Source organism: Eurypyga helias, unplaced genomic scaffold, assembly GCF_000690775.1.
Source record: "Eurypyga helias isolate BGI_N326 unplaced genomic scaffold, ASM69077v1 scaffold14654, whole genome shotgun sequence".
NCBI classification, from domain to species: domain Eukaryota; kingdom Metazoa; phylum Chordata; class Aves; order Eurypygiformes; family Eurypygidae; genus Eurypyga; species Eurypyga helias.
The window spans coordinates 124,820-151,396 of record NW_010246952.1 but is presented as its reverse complement, the minus strand read 5'-3'; the positions used below and the strand labels follow the sequence as shown (position 1 = coordinate 151,396).

At 41.1% G+C, this 26,577-nt stretch overlaps 1 protein-coding gene across 1 annotated transcript in view; it reads left to right on the top strand.

The window, feature by feature from the left end:
• Nucleotides 1-11,726: 11,726 nt before the first annotated feature.
• Nucleotides 11,727-26,577, top strand: part of KIAA1549 (KIAA1549 ortholog) — a 17,785-nt gene continuing 2,934 nt past the window's right edge. Inside the window, exons 1-7 of the mRNA XM_010150587.1 lie at nt 11,727-11,899; nt 13,588-13,811; nt 14,944-15,088; nt 16,822-17,055; nt 18,010-18,062; nt 22,060-22,205; nt 24,037-24,191. Coding sequence (XP_010148889.1) covers nt 11,762-11,899; nt 13,588-13,811; nt 14,944-15,088; nt 16,822-17,055; nt 18,010-18,062; nt 22,060-22,205; nt 24,037-24,191 — 1,095 coding nt within the window. The 5' untranslated portion in view covers nt 11,727-11,761. The remainder of the gene's footprint in view (nt 11,900-13,587; nt 13,812-14,943; nt 15,089-16,821; nt 17,056-18,009; nt 18,063-22,059; nt 22,206-24,036; nt 24,192-26,577) is intronic.

Here is a 26,577-nt window from a genome sequence, read left to right as displayed (position 1 = left end):
GTCCTTCTCCTCAGGGCTGCATATAGTGCGGGTACTTATCTTTGCAGTACTAGCAGTTCTTTAATTCGGCTTTATCTGCAGATGAACATTTGTGCATACATATGCTGTGGTGTATGTATATATACACATAAATATATCTGCTTCCGTAACTGTGCTTAGACAAAAGGTTGTGTTACAGCTATGAATAAGATTATTCAAAGTTAAAAGATTAAAAATTTTTGTATTTTTGCATATTGCCTTACTCTGCAGAGGATTTACAAACCCAGCATGTTAGAGTTAACTCTAAGGTATGTTGAAATGCATGATTGACACACAGAGTAGTCTTCATAAAACCATACCAGTAATTCTGATACTACTAGAATGTGTGTCTCTAGTTTTCCCTGCCCACCCCACCTATCACACTGTTCAAAAAAGAGTGGCAGCTTTGCAGGTCAAGTCAAGGGGTAGAGGAACACCAGAATTTTTTGTGAAATAATTGGGCCCAGGACATGGTGGATACTCACCTTTGGAGCAAAGGGAGGGGAATCTCTGCAGTTGTCGGAGATCAGCAGCAGGGTTGTATCGGCACGAGGTTGGAGTGTGAAAGGGTTAGAACAAGGGAAACCACTGATGAGGTTTGAAGGGGGAGCATGCCTTACACAGGAATATCTTTAAAGAAAACAGGAGCTGGGGTAACTGGAGTTTCAGTAAAACTGAAGTTTCAGTAATCGAAGTGCTGCAAGCCGGCATGATAATTTTGACAGTGGAAGTGAAAAGTTTCTCCTCAGAAGTCCTTTGAAGGGGGGGGATGGGGAGACATGGAGATTTGGGTTTGTTTGTTTTGGTGGTTTTTTAGATGAGCAAGAGCCTGAAGACAGTGTTTTATCTTGGGGCGGGGGGGAGTTTGAGGAAGCATTCCCTAGGAGGCAATGAGTCAAAAACCGGAGAAACAGTTCTGCCTTCACCTGGTCTGGCTCAACAGTGCCTTTTTGAGTCAGTGGTTGCAATGATTTACATAAATTCAATAACTGAATCACCCATAATGTCGAATTGAAGGGACGGTTGTAAAGCCCAAGAAAAATGGAATGTAGTGGAAGACATCCAGATCTGTTCAAATAAGCTTGCTCGTTTTGTGAGAAATGAGTCCGAAACCTCAACCCTTCAGATAGTTGTTAGATTTTACAGGAGAGCTTTTACTGCCATCTACTGGCCTAAATAGACGGTTTGCTCTACTACAGCATCCTTTCTAAGAAACATTTGGAGAATGTTTGCTTACTGAGAAAATATTTTGAAAAGATAGTTTCAGAATATTCCTTAGGCAAGCTTATCTTTGGCATGATATCAGACGAGTCTGTTTGTAGTTAGCTATGTTGGCACGCCAAGCTTTATGAAAGGGGGTTCATTTAAACATCTGGAACCTGATGCACCCGTAAACGCACTCCAGCACACGCCTCACTTTGCAGGAAGTCAGCGCTAGGAACACACAGAAGGTTTTGTGCGTGTGCTGTGCGGTGAGTGTGTGTGTGCACTTTGAAAACGGGAGTTGTTAACGTCTCTTCCCACTTTCAACTTCCAAACTGCATAAAATTGAGCAGAACTAGAAGAAAATTTTTCTCTTAATTAGTATTTCTGAATTTCTAATTACTCCAAAGCCCCCAAAAAATCAGCAGGAGAGCTGGAAACTTGGAGGCTTGATTAAATTCAGTCTGAATCAAGTCATTGACAAGGTGAGATTTGCTTTTTTGTGAATACAGTTATGAAAGTGAAAGGCCCAGTTCTGTGTCTTTCTCAAGCAAGACACCCATTGAATCCGTAATCCCTTAGTAAGATCTCTAGGATAAGTATCTAATTTCTCTAAACTCCAAAACCTTTTTTATATTTTTCTCTCTATTCAGTATGAAATTCCTCAGAGCTAGACCTTCAATACTTCTCTGGTGGCATCCATGCTGGCTGAAAAATCATTGTCAGGCTGCCATATGAATCAGATCTGCAGAATATTTCTCTTCCATCAGATAGACTAGGTGTTTGTACAAGCACTCCCAGACCTCCTGCAGATTTGGGATGCTCAAAATGAGGAAGATCAGCAGTGACATGTTGCTCACATTATATAAACTCATTTCACTAATTTCCAAAAATTAGTGAAACAAATGGAAACAATGAAACAAATGGAAAGATGACCTGGCAGTGGTAACCATTTCAGTCAGTGCAGAGGCATCTACATCCTTGCAACCACAAGTATGCAAGAAGTTCCTCACATAATGATTAAATCTGAAGAAATAGCTGGGAAAAGATGTAGCAGCAAGAGAAGGCTATTTTTTTCACTCTTTTTTGCTGATTAGGAGTTTTAAACTGTGTATCATTTTCTGAAGCAAGATGACAGAATCATGGGGATTCTATTTTTCTTTTCCCTGCAGCTCTCTAATGTTCATTCCTGAGATGACCATATCCTGACCATCCTCCTAATGGCGATTTTTTTGCAGATCTTAACTAAAGCCTTTGTACTCATTGCCACTCATGATTCTTGTTTTTTGTCTTTGTTCTTCTCTCACAGCTACAAGCCCCCAGTGTGAAAGGCTTTGATTTTGCTAAGCAGCATCTGGGCCAGCACAATAAAGATGATGTCCTGATTATCCATGAGCCAGCTCCTTTACCAGGACCTATTAAGGACACTACCCCATCTGAAAATGGAGATGTGCCCAGCCCCAAATCCAAGACTTCCTCAAAGCCTTCAAAGACTGTCCGACACAGAGGGAGGTCAGTTCACAGAAGAAAAACAAACAGTAGTAGATGCAGTTTATTAATGGCACTGTATTTTTAGGGCAGTTTCAGTGGACATAACTGTTCCAGAGCTCTGGGACTTGCATTTTCTAGCATGCCATCAGTTATGCTTAGCTACTCTTCAGTAAGAGGTTGTGAGAATTTGTGTCCATTTTTCTCTTAAAGCCAACATGCCCGGTTAAGAGTGGTACTTCAGACACTACTAGGTGGGCTGGAGTCTAGTCGTTATTACTTGTTTAGTGGAAACACCAAGTGTCTGTCTTCTGATGTATTCTCTTTGTAGTGACCAATAGCAACGGTTGGTTAAAAACAAATGAAAACCACTGACCAATAGCAGTAAGTTTCAGTAATATTAGTAGTGATCAATATACCTACAGTAAGTTGGAATTTCCAGAAATAAGCAGTATCTACAAAATTCATGGAAGATGTGTGAATGCTTTTTCTTGTGGTTATCTGGTTGTTTTCATAGAAAACCGGTTTTGGTGAGTAAAAGGAGTGATGATTCACAGCCATGCAATTGGAGAAGTGTCTGTCAACCTTCAACACTAATTTCATAGCCTTTTCCAACAATCAAATGACGTGAATGTGTCGTGACAGGAAGGATTGTGTTTGTAGGATGGGCTGTGTAGCAGACCTAGACAGTAAAGAAGGATCTGTGCATTAAAAAAAAAAAGGATAAGTGGGAAAGAAATGGAGCCCTGAGGAGAGGAGTGCTATGAAGAGTCACAAACAGCTGCTCACCACAGAGCTCCTCTCTGTTCCACTTTCCAATAATTCTTCTTCCTAACCCTTTCTCTCATATTTTTGCACTCCTTTGTCTCCACCTCTGCATCCCCTGTGCTTTTACCTAGGTGCTATTGAATGGTGCGAGGGCAAAGAAAAAAAAAAGACAGGCAAGGGCAGTGTTGAATAAGTTTAGGAAGAAACTAAGCGTGGTTCTTCCGAAGCTGCAGGTATCTGACACAGCTTGCTCCGCTGCTCAACCTTCTGTGCTTCCCCTGAAGCCCCAGTTGCACTGGGATCCTTGCTTCATCCTGCCCACATGGGCTTCATACAGCTTGGTTTCCACCTTCTCAGATACTGAGCCTGTTCTCCTAACCTCCTATAGGGCTTGCAAGTAATGGACTACCAGTAGCGGATGGAAGGTGGGCAAAATTGGAAAATAATAAAAGAAAAATCAGCTAACTGGTTTTCGGTGGAGCTTAAATAAATCAAAATAGATTACTATAAATCAGAAGGACAGGTGTTACTGTGTTTCTTTTTAAAAGTTCAAAAGTGACCTAAGACAGGGGTGATACTTAGTGGAAGGGGAAGGTCACATGCACATAAGACAGAAATTTAAACTTGAGGCTGTTACTGTATTTCATCTAGAATTATTCAGAAAATGAAGCAGGAACAATTTTCGGAAGGCAGCATTTGAACGCGTCCCCTGAAGACAATAATAAGTCATTGATCACATCTGGAACGAAGACATTTCTTTTTTTAATAGTATCTAAACTCAAGCACTTCCAAATGTTTTCAAAAGAGAATTTCCCTCCTCTTCCTCATCCTCTCTTAAGAGCAAATCTCCCTTCAGGCTTAACTGTGGAGATAATACCATCATCTCCCTAAGATGCTGACATGCCCACGTCATCTCGAGATGTTGTAAAACATTTATTCCCCGAGGCAGAAGTTGAAATGTGAAATGATAGCGTAGTGTGTTACGTTGGTGTTAGCTGTTTTCTGTTTTGTGAGGAAATATGGAATGCCGTTCATCACAGAGCAATTCAGGACTGTATCTTGCATGCCAGGTAATGTGAGTACACATTCTGTATTGGTGAAGCACAGTAAACCGGGTTCAAAAAGCACGGCCTCTCGGCTCCAGCTGAGAGTTGTTTTGGCTCGCGAGGAAGCAACTGCATATTCCTCAGCGATTATAAAGAATGATTGATGTTGACTCAGCACTATTTATGTTCCTATAATTTACTTAATGATAATTTAGATAGACTGAGGAAAGACTATGAAGGAAAACAAGGAACAGTGAAGTGAAACGAAGTCTGTAGCAGATCTGGGAACAGACTCCAGCTGAGAGTTGTTTTGGCTCGCGAGGAAGCAACTGCATATTCCTCAGCGATTATAAAGAATGATTGATGTTGACTCAGCACTATTTATGTTCCTATAATTTACTTAATGATAATTTAGATAGACTGAGGAAAGACTATGAAGGAAAACAAGGAACAGTGAAGTGAAACGAAGTCTGTAGCAGATCTGGGAACAGAACTCCAGCCTAACCGAGACAAAGGTGATGGAGATGGTAGCTCTGCTCCACCTTAGAAAAGAGGAAAAGATGAAACGGTGCTGATTTGTAAGGTGGTTGAGAACCATTTCTACTTTTTTCCCATGCTATTTTTTTGTTGTTGGGATGTGACTTATTAGTATTACACTACTGCAGAAAAGAATGAAAGGCTGAGTTCAATATCAGTGCATTGTTCAGGGAGAAGAAAAAGGGGAGTTACGTTCACAGCATTGCCTGCTGCAAGGAGCAGGTTTAACTTTCAGTGAACTTGTCTGGCTGGGAGCAGTTATCTTAGTCTGTGTGCTCTAGGCAGGTAGCTGTTTAGCCAGGAGCCTCAGGAACTAGTTCAGGTGTCCGTCCAGCCCAAGCAAATCTTGTACTTAATAGGTTTGTGCACACTTCCAGTCATAACTCCGTGCAGGAGTAGAGTATGAATGTTAAGAAGGCAAAATGGTCATTAGAGATGCTCACGAAGGCTGATCCCATATGAAAAGACAGACCTTGGTGTCAGCTGGGCAGTTGTGTACACCCCATATTTTTGCTGTTTTTATACTACCTGAATAATTTTACAGCTGAAGTATTCTGCTGGGGAAAATCACAGTATTTATTTTTTTCTCTAATCCCCCGCAAAAAATTATGGACGTTGTGATTATAATTTGTAAGTAACAAATGTTTTTAAGAATCTCATGGCTGCATGGGATAAATACATAAAAGTAGCATTTCTAACTCATTAAACGTAGTGCCATTCAGGAAGTTAGCACGTGGAATTGTAGCATTAGCAAGAGAACACCAAGTTAGCAAGTCTGATTATCAGACTAATTACCTGTATTGGTTTCTTATTTCTAATCTAATTCCCTTTCTGTCTATGAAATAAGCTGCTACTTATGAATGCAGAGTGTTTTCTTGAAGTATATTTTAAAGGAAAGATTAGTTAATAATCTTGTCGTATGTGCATCCTCTTGCAGTCCATCCTCACACACAACAGGAACATCATGGCAATGAATATCTAACTATGACAATTTATTATAGATTTAGTTATCAACAGGAAACATTAGCAGTCTTCAAGATACTTTAGTGCAGGATTCATTGTGTGTGAGATCTGTGCCCCTTTGCAAACCTACCTTACCTGTTGGTTTGTTTTTTAATGTCTGTGGCAGAGTTTCGCCGTCAGATGCTGACTCCACAGCAAGTGAACAATCCAGCGGGAGAGAGACAGGAGAAGAAACTGCGAGACCATCAACAGCTGCAAACGAGGGCAAACCACGTAGAGCAGTGAAGAAGGGTTTGTCACATTTTTTCCCCTTGTGTGTGCTAGCAGTGCTTTACTCAGGTTGAAGAGTTACTCTAGTGCTGTAACTTTTCTAAACTCATCTTTGGCCGTTAATTTTTCTGGTTTGTGTGGCATAGAATTTTCTTCTTCTCCTTTTTGGTTTAGTTGCTTCTGTTGAAGCTGAAGATCTACACATTCCTTTCATTCCAGCAAGCTTTTGAAACTAATGGTTTAGCAGGAATTAATCTTCCCTCCTTTTCTCTCCCACACATCCACAGCAAACGCCTTCCTATGTTTCCTAATTGTGGTTCTTTTGGTAGCAGTCTTGCAGTTACCTGGGCAGTAGAGGTCACAGCAAGACTTGATACAGCATGGGTATGTGTCTATAACTGTGACTTAGAAAAAACAAGATTAAGAAAAAGACAGAGGTATAAGTTTTACAAATAAGTTCTAATTCAGACGTCAAAATGCCTTCATGATTGTGCTTTAGAAAGATGAAAATCCAGTGCTAAAATGTTGAAAAAGTGAATGTTTTTGTATAAGAACTATCTTCTTTCCAGTTAAAAGTGCTACAGTTTGTCTTGGAGGTACCCTAAGGTGTATTTGTTTTCCTGATTCAAATGTTGATAAAACACTGCAAACCCACTTTCTTTTTTTTTAATTAAAACATCCTTTTAAAATCTTTTGCTGTTTAAAAGTGTGTGGGTAACTGTGCCTAGACAAAGACTAAGTGGTTATCCTGAGAGCCTTTTGGGTTTAGATGGCTTGCTTCTTGCCTGAGGTTTTAGTTATCCCGTCATTGGCTTAAATGACTGTAGTCATCCTAGAGAAAATTCTGATACTGAATATCTGGTAAAGGAGCTTGTGATATCCCCATCTATTCTTAATACACGTGACCGTGGTCGCAGCAGAAACTGAGAAGAAGAAAATATTGACCACACTGTGAGCAGTCTCGTTGGTATATTGTATGTTTTTCTATGTACTCGGTGAAACACCAGCTGAACTGTAAAGATGACTGCTGAGGAATGCAGTGCCAGTGAAATTCGGATCGTAGCAGACAATCTTCAGGTTTTGCGTATGATAGAGAAATGAGATTGAGGAACGTGTAAGATAGTTTGTATGAAGTGCTAGCTCTTGGGTGGCTAAACCCAAATAGTGTATGGTTCTTAAACGTTCATAATGCGGACTGCTCCTGGAAGAGAAGGGTGATGGAGCAGGCTTTCCTCTGTAAGGAACATTGAAGAAAACAAAGGACAGGATCTGCTAATGTGACTGGAAAGTTATACTTACTCATAATTGCACAGGCAGTGTATACTGTATGTACTTTACAGTTTACAAAAAGAAGATGCTGTATGTTTTCAGTGCTTTAGGTTTGCTCTAAGGACCAGAATTCGTGCCCAAGTACATATATAGGAAAACAGTTACACTATGACACGGCTCATCTCAGCATGGTTTATGAGTTGCTCCAACCTCTCTGACATCAGTTCTGATGCCCTAATTTAGTGCTCTCCCATTTCTTCTTACCTGGGAACTCCATTTTTGTCTCTTCATTTTCCATCTGGCTTAAAACCCCCATGTAAGGTTTAACATGGCCTTTTGGTGTAGAAGGGTTAGGTATTGCTGCATCTGAATTATCTGACAAAGGCAGCAAGGATATTGTGTAAAATGTGGGGGGTTTACCTATCATGACCTTACTGGATCAAATACGCTATTTTTTTTCAGCGCTTGGTGCCTGTAGTTTGGTAATCATAGGGACTATTTTTAGCATTCTGAATGGGAGGCACTGTCTGCAGAGAACTCTCTTGTCTGTTAAATGGCAGATTCAGTTCTCTTTTTGTGCAGCTGAGGCTTGGCAGTTTGATCCAAGTTCATGCATTTCATTCAAAAGTAAATGCAATCATCTCACTGCTGTGTTTTTTTCCAGTTGCCATTCCAGCTGAATTATTTGTAATAATTACCGTGTTGTCTCTTCTTTTTCCTTTATGTTGTCAGGAGCGAACAGAGTGGGTAAGTAACCAGAGCTGGTAGTTGAGTACAAATATGAATAGAGGTGCTGGGGTAGCTGCAGATATCTTAAGGATGGAAGGATTTGTCTTCTGAGTCTAAAAAAAACTACTTGCTTTTGAGCTATTAAAGTGTAAAAAATTCTCAATAACACAAATTATAGTCATCCAATTTAGGCACATTTTTCTAATTTCCTCCCAGTTCTTTCATATTATTGAGGAACACATCACTGTGAAAGAAGCAAAACTGAGACAGCTGTTGGTCCTGAAACTAGCTATGTGTAAACAAGTTACAGATATTGTTAGTGTCTTTGCTGGAAGCCCGTGAGCTACCTGCAAAGAAGCACTAATATTTTCTCGTGAACTTGTGTTTTTCTGGTCAGGACTGAGATATCAAAGTTGGGGCAGAATAAAGCTGACCCTGTCTTTGACAATGCATACTGTATGTGGTGATTAAGGACTGTGTCCTCTGATAGCAGTTTCCATCTTATAATAGCAGAGAAGGATGGATATAAGGCTGTCTATGAGGCTTCCCATTTCTGAGTTTGTACAAGTAACTAATGAGAGTCAACAGCTGCATCCTGGAGCCCTGATCTACTGGGAAACACAGAAACTGCATGAAATTTATCTGAAAGTGCATACTCTGGCATGATTCAAGTACCAGTGGGTCAGTGGAAGATTCCCATTGACTTTACCTGATTTTGGGTTAGGCTTTATGCACCTTACTTGCTGTGTCTTGTTTTCATTTCAAGAGGGTGCAGGAAGCAGTAGCCTTCTTCTATCCCACTGTATTGTTTTTCATACAAAATCATAGCTTCCTGCAGAGCTGTTAATTTTCCTGACATTTCAGTTCAATTAGCAGTTTCAACCCAGGGACCTGTGGTGAACATTGATCTTGACGTGTGACCTATATGGACTAGTTGTTCAAACGTGTTCTCTCCCGTATTTGGGTATAAATTCCTCTCCATTATTTTTCCAGCCTCAGCTGTCTAGTCTGAGATCAATATTTCATTCATAGAGTATCATCTGATAGCTTTAGAGGGAAGATTTTCTAACCATGGACAATAGTGTAATATAAGAACTTCGAAACGAGAAGCTATTCTTATTTGCTCTGTCAGAACTTCTAAAGGAGCTCACTCGTGTTGAGTTAGAAGAGTTTCTCCTGTTGTGGTATGTGTACAGCACTGTGCAGTTCCCAGGCTTCTTATCTACTTTACTATGCTTCCATCTTGGTTTGTATTTATAGACACATTCAGTGTATGTACACAGAGAGGATTTAAAGCTCAGATGCGGCTTATGGTTTGGTGGGGTTTTTTTTGTGTGTGCATCTTTTCTGCGGCTTATGGTTTGGTGGGGGTTTTTTGTGTGTGTGCATCTTTTCTGTAGAAGAGAATAACATATGATGTTACTGCAGAGCCTTACCAGAATTTGGCAGTGGGACTTTTGGACAGTTTTACAAAATGAGTTTAAGAACCATTTCAGCTAAGAGGCCTCTGCCAAGCACTTGTTGATATGTGCAAAAGTCAGGGTTATGGATGAAATTGTGAAGATTCAGAGTGAATGCTCAACGTAAATATATTGGATCTTGCTAACCAAGTAATAGGAAAATAACCTTAAAATTTTGTGCTGGAGGTCAGTGAGCTTTGAGAACTGCTGTTAGACTGGAAAGGTTGGCAAAAATGGCTGATGTATGGGGAAAATGGGAAAGATGGATGCAGAATTTCAGATTTCCATTGTTGTAGAGGATCGCTCTGAGGGATTCATGCTAACTACTTAATACATCTTGTGCCCCTCTCTGTGAGAAGCAATGCTTGCGTGCTCCGAAGTAATGCATGAAGATGGGGCTGTGCAGATGACAGATGGTAAAGGTCATACAAACAGCTACAGAGGAGAGATGGATATGTTTCATTTAGGCTGTGTCTTGAAAAACATTTGGGACACAGAGATCTTGAGTGGAATGTTTACCTCCTTTTTAAGGGCACTTAGTACAGGAAGGTTTTATTTATAAATGATGCATACCATTTATAAATGTGCACATTTGACACTGCATTGATCAAGTTTAAAAAATACGAAGTATAATAATTTTGCTTAGCTTGCGTCCAGATTGCTTTCCAACCCAAAAGTAATGTACTGTGAATATAATGAAGTGTACCGTTCCTTCCCTCTCCTGCTCCCTTTTTGTGCTAGAAGAGGGAAGCAAAGGAGCAAGTCAACTACTGTGATCTTCTACAGAAGATAGCATTCACTGCTTTTCAGAATCCCATACTTCACTACCAGCACGTGTTGCAAATGGATCAGAGCAGGGGCTGTTTTCTTGCCTGTTGGAGTTGGATCAGGTTGATCACCACTGGTTCTGTATTGGAATCAAATCAAATCAGATTCTCCTTCCAATTTGAATCTGAGGACCACAGCTCGTTAATACAAGTCTGTGTGTGGATGTGGGAATATGTCCCTCTGCTCAGTTGTGTTCCTGGCACAAATCTTAATCTCTTATTGCCCATATTTCATGTTGAAAAGCAGTTTGAGAATTTGTGGTGTTACCACGTGGACATGATAAAAGGTTATTTTGCAAATCTTCAATAGTTTTTTGCAAGCCTAATTCAGCTGACAATTCCTGTTGTAGGCCTAGCTCCAGCAAAAAAATACTTCAGTGTGTGCTTACCTGCAAACCACTGGGGTCATCCTGCAGATTTCAAGCCCTTTGAGGGAGATAACCCATTTGGCAGGACCAAGGACACAACTTTGATGTGTATTGGTGTCCATAACGTCTTTTGCTGCTGATATTTGAGTTCATTTAATCTCTCCAACAAGTCACAACATGGCAATATTTGTGCAGCTTGCTTATTATTATGTGAACTGTCACATAATTGCTGTCACAGAGAAGAAAGCTTTAAAAGCTTTAATCAGTAAAATGTCTGTAAAATTCTGTGTGTTTTGTGTGGATTTCTAAGGGGGTTTTTGTTTAGTCATGTATCACTTAAGAACTGCGTTTTGCACTTGAGACATCTTCTGTTCCTCTTTGAACCTCCATTTGAGGGATTAGCATCTCCTGAAGCAGTGATAAGAGGGACCATTCACAGTATGTCCTTTTTATGGAGTAAAGTAGATTGAGATTTTGGAGGTTTTCAAATGCCAAGAGCTTGATTTACAGAAATAAAGAATGACAGCTCACCTTCTGGAAATATAATGGAAAAATGTTTATCATTTGCAAACCACTGGGTAAACATGTTGTACGCTAAATGTGAGTCAGCTGGAAGGCCTATAGGGCAAATTAAACACAGATGGAAACCATGGCACAGTCTTGCAGCATAGCATCTGTAGAGCTTAACAATTGACTGAGATAACCCTAGCAGCACTACTTCACTCTGAATTCGTTCTGGTGATTTAGGACCTCCTCAGACCAGCAGTGGAAATGAGCAGCATTCCTCAGCCTCTATCTTTGAACATGTGGATAGGATGTCGCGTTCCTCAGATGCCAGCAGAAGGGTCCCAAGCAAGATCCAGCTGATTGCTATGCAGCCGATGGCAGCGCCTCCGGTTCAGAACTCAGTGCTTTCTGATCGAGTAGCAGAGACCAACAAAATTAATAAAGAGGTATTGTTAAAGTGCTTGGAAAGTTTGTGGAGGACTGTATGCCCAGCCAAAAGGGAAGTGAAAAGTATCCAGTTTCTTGTTTATCAGGAGCTCTTTGTTAGTAAATGAGGAGCTGAATTTTGACAAGCTACAGGAATAATCCAGTTTCTGTCCAGAGAGATAATCTGAGTTGTTTTTAAGAGATGCTTAAACAGTGAGAGAAGGGCAAATTTGATGGTCAGGACCCCTTGTGTTACCACCTTTTTGCTACTCAGCATGTGTAGCGTGAGTTAATGTGCCAGAACTGGAATGTCTGGCGCACCTTTGTTTTCATTCTACACCACTCTTCTGACTTTTCAGCAACTCAGGATGTTGGTTATACAAACAAGTGATTTCAAGACATTCTGGGGTGTGAATTTGTAGCACATTCATTGCTTCCACCTTCTGATGTGCTTATCTGACAGTAAACATACAGAAACTTCCTGCTTTCTCTGGGGCTCACGTTACTGTAAGCAGAATATGAGTGTGCCTGGGCCATTAGGAGAGAAGGCGATGTGCTGTAAAACCACAGCATACGCAGCCTGACAGTACCATGTACCTGCATCCTGCTTTTGTATTGGGTGTAAGATAGCATCTTCGTAATTCAGAGTGGAAGATTACTAAAGACTTTAACTTTGCGTTAAGATAATGTGTTTCTGAGTATCTTAAGGAAGAGAGGTAAATACAATACATAGGCAAGAGGGACCACAAAACAGAAACCTGATTGTATGGCAGAAGACAGAGAGTTCTAACTATAAAGAGTAAGTTGGGCTTTTGTCCCTTTTATGCTTTTTGGGGATTTTCATGAGGGAACACACAAAAACCAATTTTTATTTGGTTTTTAATTCACTGCTGCAGATGTGTTCCAGAACTAGTCCAGCGCAGGCAGAGCTGTAGTTGCTACCTGATCTGGTACCAGCCCAAGGCTTTTCCGTTGATAGGAATGATTTCGGCAAATGTTGGCCCAAGACTTAGTAGTGTGCTGTTATGATAGCTTTTCCCAGATGATAAGATGCATTCTAGGGAATTTGGAAAAAAGGCAGGACAGGGATGAAAGCTCAGCCTGCAAGAAGATGTAGAGCTGATAATGCCATGTTTATCTAGGGACCTGGATCCTTATATTGCTGCTACGTTTCTGCATAGCTTGTCGTCGCCTCTCACGCCTAGGAGAGGCACCAAGTTAAGAGCTCAATTAGCTCTTTAAGTTCTTGCTTCTTATGTGATGAAGGTTATTAAAGGGAATGGGTGACAGATTTCAGCACTATTGATCAAATGTATCTCTGACAATCGAAGATGGATATAGCCTGTACTGATTAGTCTTTTTTTTTTTTTTTCTTTCCAGAGCAGTGTCATTTCTGGCACACAGCAGGATTTTTTTGTGATCCTTCTGCCTTCTATTAACAAATTGCCACCTTTCTCTAATTGTACCTGCTGTGCTGCCATCACTGCCTGGGGAGACAGTGGGGATACTGCAAAATATCCAGGAAAGAAAGAGGTGAGTGTTTACAAATTGTGTGACTGATTTTAATCTTTTAGAGATTCGGGGGAGGGAGGAGGGAGGGTCAGACAGGGAGGTGAGGAGGAGAGTTTATGGAAGAGCAGCAAGAAGTTGTGTTGGCAAGAACTACAAGTAAAAAGTGTAGTTGAATTTTTCCCCCCCCTTCCTTAAGATACAGACAGCCCTGAGGCATAAATCCGAGATTGAGCATCACCGCAATAAGATTCGTCTTCGCGCCAAGCGCAAAGGGCACTATGAATTTCCAGTGGTGGATGATGTGGTGGTGGTGGACTCCAAAGAACAGCACAGAATATATCGCAAGGCACAGATGCAGATTGACAAGATCTTGGACCCTGGAGGCAGCGTGCCTACTGTCTTCATAGAGCCCAGGAAGAGGTAGGGGTTTTAAAAACGGGAAAGAAGAATTTTGTTTTAGATTCAGTGTTCAAAATACATAAACCTGTACTTCTGAACTTACAGACCTTAAAATCATTTTGATCCCTAGTTGAATTTGAGTTAGCTAGGTGAAAATGTTGGGGCTGTTTTAAATATTTTTATTAATTTCAGTATATGCCAGTGTGTTTGTTTTCAAATTATTCTTTTACACATTCTCAGAGGTGAATTCTGAATAAATACCCCCAAAAGTATGAAAACGGTCTTAAAACCATTTAGTATTTGTTTGAATAATTCTTGTGTGATGTAGAAGAGTCAAAATTGCAATATAAATACTAAACAAAGATACACAGAAAATACAAACTGCAAGAAATAATATTCTTTATTTCCCCCCTTTTTTTTAAAACGGGGGGGAAAGGATGCAAAATAAGGAAACCCTTGAATAAAAAAGGCATGAAGATTCTGAATCTCAAAGGCAAATTCACAATCAATGAGATTACCCAGTGGGAATATGTAAAAGGTTATGAGGCACATTTGTCAGCCTCACGGATCTGCTTTCATGGACTTGTATTTTCAGAGAAAGTCTTCCTTGGGCTCTGTTTAGAGCTTATGGATACTGGTACTTTGTTCCCAGAGCACTGGTACCCTGTGGCAGCTTCTGTGATGACAGAAAGTAGCTTTTTCCCACTCTCTGGGTGCCTTAGCAGGTTTGCCTGATAGGGTTAAATCCAACGTGGAAGCCAAGTCCTTGTTGGCAGTTGGGTCTGTTCTGCTGCTGCAGACGGATGTGTCACGCATTGGTCTGGGAGGTCTGGAGAGGCACGGGGGGTGGCTGGAGCACAAACAGCTTTGAAAGGGACATGACACTGGAGAGAGGTTGAGAGAGGAAGGGACAACATGGAGGGCTGTCAAGTGTTACTAGGAGAAGCTTGAGGAAGGAGACTCAAGGCAAACTAATGAGACTGACATGAAAAACTGGGGAAAGGGAAGAGAAACAGGGCTGAGGCAACGATGACTTCGCCATGGGCAGAGGAATTCAACCTTGAGTGTGATCAGAAGGAAAATTGTAAAGAGAAATGTGATTACCTTTGTCTGTTTTTTCTCTCTCTCTGCCTTTTGTTTCCTTCCTGTTAAGTTCTCGTGCAAAACGTTCTCCCAAGCAGCGCCGGCGACATCAGATAAATGGTAGCCCTATTGATGCGGAAAAGGACAGGTTAATCACAACTGACAGCGATGGGACGTACAAAAGGCCTCCAGGAGTCAATAATTCTGCGTATATTGTATGTATGTCTCTTGAATGACAGGAGCGCTCTGGTAATTGTAATGACAGCTGTGACATGGGGAGATTTTTGGCCTTCTGACTATGGTCTGTATAGCTGATTTCAGTCACATGTAGTTAGCATGCAAATCAAAGTGAAACAAGGGTTTCATTGGCAGTCTGTCAGTATTAAGCAGTAACAATCTGCCAAGTATTCCTTAATAGTAAAGAGGCCAAGAACCAAAACCTTGTTTTCATTAATGCCACTGTATTATGCACATGAAAGTGTGCTTGGCATGTTCCACGCTATGCTGAGCACAGTTTCACTCTGGTCCAATTTGCTGGATGTTGTATATTCATATTTTACAGAAAATTTCATCCTTTGCTCTCACACAGTTGGAGACACATTTCCTTTCATGGGAAATTTTCTCATCTTTAAAATGTGAAGAACATGTCTTTATACTGTAGTAACTTGTTGCTCTCACACAGTGGGAGACACATTTCCTTTCATGAGAAATTTTCTCATCTTTAAAATGTGAGAATTATTAACGAAAGAAAAACATGTCTTTATACTGCAGTAACTTGAAACAATTCTAGTACAATGTCCTGAAAATTAATTTTGTTTCCTGCCTAAAAATAGGCAAAGGCACTGCAGAAGGCTTCTGTTCAATCATATCCATGTGACAAACTGTATTTAGGCACCTTCAGCCACTTCTGAGCGGACTTTACCAAGCCTAATGCTCATATTGGAAAGCCCTGGACAGTTTTCATCTTGAAAGATGGTTTAATAATTTAAGAAATTCACCATTAAATGCATATGCAGTTAAGTGACTACAATGTCTGTTTCTGTGGTTTTCCTCTCCTTTCAAAACAAGAGTGTGATGATTTTAATGTCATGCTGCAGCAAAATGAATTATCATCTGAAGCTGTTTAATTAAGACGTGTCACAAGCTCAGCCCCTTTGGCATCTGTAGTGAGACAGTACTCAGAATGCTAAGTTCTTGGTGAAGTAGAGGCTTTTGCATATTAACTGATTTTTTTGCAGTCTGCATGCAGTGGTAAAAATGAGCTTGGATAGGAATTTTGCTGGTGCAAAGCTCATTTAATTTCCTGTTACTGATGCACAATAACCCTGTGTGGTAAGATCCCAGGTAGCAATTGTGATGCACGCCTCAGGTGTTGCTGCTATGAAGCACCTGTGTGCATCACCTGAATGGGATTCATATCAGTTCAAGTTCCATGCAGCTCATCACTTATTTGCTTAACAGCTCCCTTTGTGTGTTTTTCTGGGAGGTAATAATAGCTTAATATTACTGCTGATGTGGTCAGTTGCAAGATAAAGACTGAATTAATTGTCTTGGAACTGCAAAAGCTGCAGAGAAGTCAAAGGCGTAGGCAGAGCTGATGGTCTCTCTGTGGGTGGAGTACACACTCTCCGCGTGACGTCGTTGCGTGCTTGCAAGCCGCAAGGTTTCTCTTCTGTGAGTAGCTGCTGCACAAAGCTCCACTGCCCTACCTGAGATCATCAGGGTCTTTCAGATCAGAAATGAAGTATTTGAACAGCTGGTGTCGTGTATGTGCATGCAGCAATGGGGAGGGTAAGGGGCGTGTTTTGTCCGGCACCAGCACTTGTGTCACTTAACTCATTGGGGTTCTGGCAAAGAAAATGCTGCTCAGATTGAAGGCCCCAGGGGCTTAGAAGCTGGGTTAGATCTTCTCTCTGGCTGCCCTTCACCTTCTTTCCCTTTCCTCCAGTCTGATCCAGACTTGCCTCCTGAACCTCAGACATCATCTTCTGCTGATCTGGGGAAGTTCCCTAGCTTGCCGTCCCACCCCGTCTCCCAGTATGTCCCACCGCAGCCATCCATTGAAGAGGCTCGGCAAACCATGCACTCGCTGCTGGATGATGCTTTTGCACTGGTGGCTCCCAGCAGCCAAGCAGCCAATTCCACGGCCGTCACGCCACCCGTGGTCTCTGCAGGACAGCCGGTAAACAACACTCCTGCTCGAGCAGGGAGGGGAACCACATGCACCCAGTGGGGATCACCTTATGGTCCAACTCAGGCAGTAAACAACCCATTTAATGTGAGTGATGCAATTTAAAAGGCTTTTCTGGGCAGGTAGTTAGCACCAGTTCAGCCGAGGTCACTGTTATTGTGCCCTTGCTCTAAGGACTTACCACAAACGTGGGACAGTTTCTCGAACCAGGACAATTCAGAAATGACCAGCACAAGTTGGGGAACTTACTTTTTAAGCAGTTTGGATTCTTTTCCCATCCCAACCGCAAGAGAAAATAGTTCTCCTGCTTTAGGGTAACTATTCTGTAGTCTCAGTTATGATCTTTCACAGATCGGTCTTGTTATGTCCAAGAGTAAACTGTTTTAATGCATATGCTAGTTCGTATTATGACAATGGAAAAAGAATGTATTTGGCTTGGGTCTTATTTTTCACCAGGGTATCCAAGCGCTCTCAGGAGGTGAGGGATAGGGAAGCCGTAATTCTGTGCATGACTTTTTTGCATTTTATGGAGCACTGAGACATGTGGATAATCTTTTAGGTCATCTCGAATTCCACAGCAATTCAGTAGAAGTTTCATAATGCCATTGGCCTGTTGAGTCTGAGCCCTGTGGTGCTCAGTTTGCTGGAAGTTTTAAACTAAACAGACATAGGAGCAGCCCTTAATCTTCTGCAAGTGAGAGAAAGTATTTCTGGAAGGTTTTAAATTAACACTCTGATCAGACAGAACAGGCTGCCAGCCCACTGCAGCAATGATTCCCAGATCTTCCTGTGCTTCTTGGTTTGTAAAACTAGGCTCTGATAGCTCCAATCAAGTCACACAGGCCTAGTGATCTCTGTCATTCATCACTTGAAAGGCTGAGAATGGACTTCCCAGGGTATGCATTTTGATTTTAATTTGGCATGGTTTTTTCATTCTTTTGACAGAGATATGTGGAATTTGGAATGACTCCGCCAACAGCACCAGGTCTCCTACCAAGGTAGCTTTTCACTGATAGAATTATCATTTATTATTTTCCTTGCAATTCCTCCAGAGTTCTTACTGGCACTGGTATGTTATTATGCAAAGTACTATGTAAATGAGAAGTAACAGGAGTCCAGATCCAGCCTGTGTAATTTATTTATGTAGTATGAATGACACATGCACGCTGTATGGAATTGAAGCCTCCATTTAAAAGAAATGTGTTTCTAATCCCTTGACTATGGAGATATCCTTCCAAATATTGAGTAAACCACTGAGTTTCAGCTTTTAGAGACCCTGAAACAGTTACTCAGATACATGTAATTCTCCCAATACTCTGGCTTTCATCTACTTTCTCTAGCCTCGGGGCAACACTCGCTGGCAAAGGCTTTCAAATGACTGACAGATTCATTCTATTTTTAACCAAGTTGAGAACAAATTACAGAGCATGGTGACCCTCACAGGGAAAGCCTTCCTTGCAGGCCTCTTGTTATAGAATCAGAGGAGGGGAACAAATTTTCCATCTTCTGACCTTGCTGTGGGAGAATCATGTAAAGAGAAGAAACAGTTGTCCAAGTGACTGTCAATTCCACATTTGGTGTCTGTGTTTTAACTACACGTGCAGTTGGACTCATGACACTCACTGTGGTCAGACTTGTCTCACCCTGTCCAAGCTGCTGCAGCCCAGGTGGTGAAGAGGTGGCCTTGTGCTGCTCTCATTACCTTCTCATAGCTCACCATGTGAGGTGGAATCCTACCTGTATCCATGTCGTGCATTAGATTTCACCTAAAGGCTTCACTGCCTTGGAAACTCAATGGTAAAATGGATATTAAGAACTTCCCTTTATCCATTGTTCTGCAACGTGATTTTGAAAGGACCAGCTGGAAAAGGAGGAATCTCTAAGCACGTTTTCTTAGGTCTTGGCTGAAGTTGACCCTTTCGGTGTGAGTGGTGCATACATGAAACGGCACACAGTGTAATTTTTGTAATTTAGGTTACCTTGAAGATTGAGCTTTGAGACTGCCAACATAGAGCATAAGCAGGTGTTTGTTATTGAGGCTTTTTTCTTTGTTGGCCTGTTATGCATTCAGGGAAAATGTGGTGTTAATCACGGCAGTGCTGTAGCCCATGTTAATACACCTGAGCAAGGTAGTGTCTTTGCCATGTCTTTTTTGTTCAAAGTTTATCAACCTTTGGCACAGACACTCTGGCATTCTGTAAGTAACAAATCAGTGGCATCATTATTAATAGTTCAGATATTGGCCTTTCCAGCGTAACAAATCAGTGGCATCATTATTAGTTCAGATATTGGCCTTTCCAGTGCCGGCAGATTAAGTTAATCTGCAAGGTTGCTGACCCTAACAGGAAGAATTCCTTTAAATTTTCATTAAAATAAAAGTTTTCCTAAAGCTTGGTCAGGAGAAAACAAGGAAAGAGTTGTCACGGTTGTGGAGTGGGGCTTATGCTCAAAGTCAGAAGATAATAAACAAATTGATAGAAACAGTGCATCAATTAGTGGAAGGAAAAATAACCTGCGGTCAGTATGATTAGGTGGTGTGTATCGATGTTATGGTCCATTGGCTTAAATATCCAGTGCATGGAATAGTAGTTGGGTGACCGTACTGTTCCTTTCTCTGTACAGATGCAGTCAGCATCTTTAATGGGGTGGAACCAACCTGGGTAAAAAAAAACTAGATGTAAAGACCTAGGTCACATAACAGCTAGGCAAACATAAAGGCACAGTGAACAGCTTCTATTGGAAAATGAATATTGCATCATGCGACAGAGATACTTGCCCGCAGGGGTTTAGTGGTGTAAAATTGATTTTGGGGCAGTATCTCCCCACTTAATTAATTAACAGGAGATTAATAATTTTTTTGGATGTGCAAAGATAAATTGAAGGCTGGATCTTAGTCTGGAAATAGGAAGGAGCACTGGAAATCCTGTATGATTCAGATTCAGAGCTGTATCCTGGTTTTATACTCTTGCTGATCTCTGACTTTACAGAGTAGGTGTATCTATCTGCTATGAAGAAGGTAGAGAAGAGTGTGTGATAGGTTGTTAAATGTGCACCTTTCAAGTACAAACCCAGCAACAATAAAGGATACACTCCCCACTGGGTCAAAAATAATACATTTGCAGTAATGCTGAGAAAAAATTTTCTTTAGAAATCATAAAAAAATTATAGTAATTCATCAGCCACAAGATTCCAGCTCAGTATTACAGGCATAAAGGGCCAGATGATCACATCCTTTACTGGTTACACTGATTAACATAACTGAAGTGACATTGCTAAACATTACCTATCCACTCAGGCATTTATTTTGCAAGTCTGCTTGGAAATGGTTTTCTTTGGATCTGCTGAGAGGACAGGTGGGATCGTAGGCAAGGGAGCTGGGGAAATTCTGTCACTTCCACTATGGGATTGTTGCAGCTTGAACCCCTCATACCTCCTCCATTTAATACCGTACGCCCAGTAGTGAGTATCTTAATTTACAATTACTTGTTTGCACTTCATTAGGCTTTTATTTGGCATTATTAAGCTCTCTGTTATTACATCAGCTTTCTTTGCTATCTGGCTGTCACACCAAGGTGGTTAGTTTTCCAAATAAAGCACAAATCAAGAATAGTTTGGATTAGATGCAGTCACAGGATTTTTGGGTAATACAAACGAGTACAAAACTGAGGTCTTGAGGAATGGAACAGGTTGCAGTCCACAGCCTAGAAGGGCTGTGATGGTGGTGTGGTAAAAGGCATAGAGAACTCATCCCTAGTCCTCACTTCATGTGACTTCATGTGCCTGACTTAGGACACGGGTGTTATCTTGCATACTCACCTGGGAGAGGCTCTTGCAGGAAATGATTTACAGAACTTAATCTTTTGCTTTGAATGCCTCTTGAGGAGCTTGTCTCTCTTCTTTGATCATACCTGGAGTCTAAGAGAGACGAGCCTAGTAATCTAAGCACCTGCTGTTTGGGCATCCACACCTCCACCAAAATGACAGGAATCAATAATCCTTGAAAATTCACCTGCTATCAGTCTTTTAAAATATAATCTCTCCATGCCAGGGATAAAATATGTTAATAGCAAACAGGAAAAGCAGCATTTCCATCTCCTTCTCTACTCCTGTTTTGTGCATGAATTATAGGGTTTCTTTTACAAATCCCAGTAGCTTGGCACAATTAATGAAGTTAGATTGATGACAGTTTCTGTTGTTAACTCTTTTCTGTCAATACATAACAATAGCTACCATTGCTAGCCTGAATTATAATAAATGCTGCATCCCTGGAAGTGTTCAAGGCCAGGCTGGATGAGACTTTGAGCAACCTGGTCTAGTGGAAGGTGTCCCTGCCCATGGCAGGGGGGTTGGAACTGGATGGTCTGTAAGGTCCCTTCCAACCCAAACCATTCTATGATTCTATGAAATACTAGATTTAGTATACACTGTGTCTGTTCATACATGCTAATGACAGCTTTGAAAGGCTTGATAAATCTGAAAGAGCAAAATTTTGAAAATTTCCTGAAAAACTATCAGAAAGCATGATAGAATAATAATTGTTCATGAAATACACGTGCAGTGCAGTTTGTATGTGTTGATTTAGATCAAAACTGTGTGCCCAGAAACTCTTGAGTAAGAGTCAGATTTGTTGCTAAGGTAAGCAGCTACGTCGCTCCTGAAGTCGTATTTTTATATGGGTTTTTTTTTTTTCATTGAAGATGTTTTTTTCCCTCAGGGGAAAACAAGATCTCTGGGTTTTTTTTCCTCTACGTTCAAGAGACTGTAACATGTGAAAAGCACTCGTGTGAAATTTTGCTACGAGTTACTAACTTCTGTTCCTGTGCAGTGCAGCTCATGGAAGAGGAATATATTCCTCAGATGTAATTATTTTCTTTAGCATTTAAGGACAAAATGTACATTAAAAGGCATCTTAAAAAGTTGATGACGTACACCTGCATTACTGATTCTAATTAGGCAACTCACTTATTGTAATCTTGAGTCCTTACTTTTCCACAGGCAGAACTTCGGGCCAGGTTTTCTTCAACCTGCAGAGTTAATGCACCCAGACCAGCAGCCACCTGAGGTTCAGTATTCCTCCAGAGGGATATACTCAGAGGAAATGCCATCAGTGGCACGGCCACGACCAGTTGGAAGCACTGCAGGTACACTTCACTTAAGTTGCGTATGCGCTAAAATAGGTGATCCTTTTCCGTATCTACTCTTACACTAAGGTCATTCTCCTTCAGCTACTACACTTGAAATGTGGTCCTTGTCTTCACTGCCAAAAGAAAAAGTGGTCACAAAATGAGGCTAACTTTACATCCATAGGATCCTGCAGAAAAGGCAGTGCTTTGCCACCTTTTTCGTATCTTACAAGCATTGGTTATCACACAGCGTATTTAAAAAAACCCCACATTTTCTAGGAATGGAAAAAACTTGGTTGTTTTACAGCATACAGTGTATGCCAACTTTCCACTGCCACCTATTTCTGTTGTGCTAAATGAGCTAGCGGGTGCATCCCAAATCAGCCTGGTAAATAATTTTTTTAATGCTTTTCTGCATCTTTATTTCTTGTTTCTCTTCCTAGAAATGTGTGCGTAAAAGTAAGATCTTTTACCTTCTGATGCTATTCTCTATTGCTGCTGTCCCTTATGAAATCATCTTCCTCGATTGTGTTGTGAGATAATTTCCTTAGCACTCATCAGTGCTATCATGGAAAAAATTCTAAGATCACATGGCAATTAAGCAGCAAACACTGATTCTAAGAATAAAAGATTCTGTTCTTATGCACACGCCACAGTTAATTTTCTCCCAGATAAATGTTTTCCTCCTAGGGAGTTGAAAAAGACTGGAAATATGATCATATACTCATGTCAGAGTCCTGGTTTTGATAGCTGCTATCCTCTCCCTTTAAATGTTAAATGAATGAGAACGACAGGGATGCAGTTACTGTTACAGTTTAATGATGATTATTGTATTGTCTGATTCACACTGTTCTCTAAATGTTCATCTGTATTCTGCTTTAAAGTTTGGAGGCAATTCAGATGATTAGTCCCTGTCCTTCAGCATAACTACATGCAAATACCAAACTTCTCAAATATTGGGGTTTTTTTTGAGAGAAAAATGTGAGCATTACCTAACTGTCCATCGTGTAAATCACGCTGGTTTTGTCTTTTCCTCCCTATTTGTGCACACACATAGTTTTCTCTTACGTGTCTGTGGATTTATTAAATGTGTTTCATTTCTGATGAATAATAAAATATAATAAAATAAATTTTGTTTCCCTGAGGGAGGAAACTCAGGAAAAAGGAAAACTGGCATGTTGTTACATGTCTCTTGCAATTAATGGTGGTGGCTATCTTTGCACGTATTTGAAAGCAGCAGGAGGAGAGGGAAGGGAAGGGAGAAAGGAGGAGGTTAGCTTTCCAGCTGAAAGGTGATACAGTGTGTGCTGACCTTCTTGTTAGTCAACGACAGCATCGTTTAATATTTAACCACAAAGCAAAGCTGGAAGAACCGTGCTCTCATACAGTCTTGTGTTTTATTCTTCTGAGGTACAGAATAGAAAGCAGTCTGGAGAGTTAGGGTCTTGGCAGTGCGATGCAAATAAGGTGTACCACAGGAGTAAATGTCTTCTCTTGGCTGCTGAGTAATTTACATGAAAGCATTGCCAGGGCCTTCAGTAAATGCTGTTTGGAAAGGGCTGGCATGTTTTTGGAATGAAGTGTAGTCCATGTCTGAGATGCATGTATCTCAACCTCTTCTTTCAGTGCAGTGACGATGAAAAGCATCACACTCAAATGGACTGCACAAAATGTACATAACTTTTCCTTCTTTATTCTACACTTTTTTTGCTGAATTTTTATTAATTGCACAGAAACAGAGCTCCACTTTCTTCTTGTCTCCTGCTTCCAACAAAGTTTTATGTTGTCATTTGTCTGCCCTACAAACCTGACTGTGTATAAAGATGAAAAAACAATATTTGCTTTTAAGGTTCTCAGATACAGCACCTCACTCAGGTGGGAATTGCTAGCAGGATCGGAGGTCAACAAGTGGAGATCCCCTCAGGCAGAGCAGGGCATGGCCAGCCGGGGGGGCCAGGGTGGCCCCAGTTCCGTGGAGAGGATGAATATGCTAGGCGAGATGCAGTGAGTACTGTGTTACACATTTGCATAGTTTCCGACGTAGTGATATGTTCGGGTATTTTTTTCCTGCATTACTGTTTGGAACTTTTTCCATCTGGAATACTTTTAGTTGCTGCTCTGACATTCTTTGCTTTGCTCTTCGAACCCTTGTTAGCTCTTCTAACTTTTGCTTGCTGTTCTTTCACCTTCGCTTCTCTCTAACTGCTTTCTCTCACTTTACCCTAACCTTTTTATTTTTCTCCCCCCTCACTTGAGGCCTTCACCCATTAATTGCAGTTCACCCAGTTCTGCTTCTGAGCGCCAGCAGAGGTGGATACTGCTTTCCATTTCCTTCTTTGAAATATGCCTCTGTATTTTGAGATCGTTGTAAGTACAAAACACTGAATAAAATTGTCCTGGACTACTGTCCTACTTTGTTTTGGTATAGTTCTTTTGTCTTCAGTATCAGTGCGCAACAGCAGGATTCAGGGCGAGGGAATAAGGTACATACTTGCACGTAATAGTAGAGGTGTTTCTAAACAAAGTATTCTCCTAGCCTCAGCCAGAAGGATGTGGTAAATTAACAGGTATTTGTTTACCAGTGTTGCCTGGGCAGCCATCATGATTTCATGTTCTTGGTAGTGGTGCTTCTACAGGCTGACATTTCCGATTCAGGTGGCTGTGTGAGGCTGTGTGAGGGTGAAGGTAGCATACGGCCTTTCCAGGAAAGATGCAGTTGCCTCCTCCCAGTCCGTGTTTCCACGTGCTTGCATCCTGAAGCAGGCTGACCTGTGACAGCTTTATTGTAGTACTCTTGAGAGCGACAACCTTATGCTCCTTCTTTTGCTCCTTTGCTTAAATTGTCATTTTCCTGGTGTCTTCCTTAGGGAAGGAAGGATCTCCTTCTTTGGCATACTTAGGGCAGCGTGTGCTCACACTATTTGAAGTTGCTTTGCAGTATTGCAGGATCTCCAAAAGGCTTTGCAGAGAGGAAATGCAACAGGATAGCCCTCATCTTTAGATTTTGGTGAAACTGAGCTGCCGCCGCCACTCCAAATAAACTTGAGAGGAGCAGCATACAGCTTTTGAAAACTGGGCACACTAGAGAAAACTCTAAAACTTTAACTGCCAAAGCCGAAAGATGTATTTGCCTAATTTAACTTGCTATGTCTGCTTGGAACTGTGGTATTTCAGTGCAAGAACATCATCATTTATGTTCATATCTAGAAGAGCACTTGCATGAGAGATCTTGGTGTCTCTCCTGTTCCATTTTCAGAAGCATCTCTAGGTTTCCATTCATTACCCCTTCTGATCATCTGTCTTTTCTGAAAAGGACTTGACTTTTCCAGATCTGTGGAACTTTCTTCTGTCCCCCAAGTGCATGTTCTTAATGTTTTATTACTTGAATTGTTAACATATTACTGAAAGTTCAGTTATGGACCCATTATCTGAGATGCTGTGCAAACGGTTGGTTTTGACATAAGTTGCCCTCACAACTTCGAAAGGTTCATGGCCCATTAGAATATGATTTGGTCGCAGTTTGCACCTTCAGTCACCGTTTCAGATCCGTACATGTCACGTCAATCCAGGTTGACTTTCTTGTAATGAAATCAGAGTTTAGGCACTTCTTTGGCTTTGACAGAACTTTTTGCTCACTGGTTGCTGCAGTTCATATGTTATTGCAATGTGGTTTTTTTGTTTTTCTTTTTTTAAAAAAAAGGCAAAAGGGGGAGATCATGGACTAAAACTGAGTATGGTGTCACTTAGCTGGAGGAGAGCTCACTTAGTGCCTGCACTTTCCTTTTTGAGGAATTTTTTTTTCACTCAAGGTTTATTCCCATTTAAAAAAAAAAAATTTACATGAGCCCTAGTCTCATAGTTTTCTGTAGTTAAATAATTACTTTCAGAGTTTGGATTCCTTCACTAGGACGGATTTCTAAATTTGTCTTTCCTTCTTTTGGAAAGGATTTACTTACTGACAGTTATGTTCCTTATGGTGCAGTATTCAGCCACTCCTTTGCAAACAGTCTTACGGTTCCCTCATTCTGAGCAGGCTCTAAAATTAAACTCTGCATTTAGGAAGACTAGATCGAGGGTGCTCTTCTTGCCTGCAGACTCGAGAGGGATCAGCATTTGTATTCCTGCAATGGCCCTTTCCCTCACAGCGTATCCTCACCTGTTATTCCTGCAGTCAGCACCTGATTTTCCTCTGGAATATGACCTATCACTTGTATCTCCTGACCCAAAGCCAGTGTTGAGGTTACCATCAATTCACCTTAATTCTTCATCTAGCAGGCCTAGGCAACCAGGATAATCACAGAATCATAGAACAGTTTGGGCTGGAAGGGGCCTGAAAGACCATCTAGTTCCAACCCCTCTGCCATCGGCAGGGACACCTTCCACTAGACCA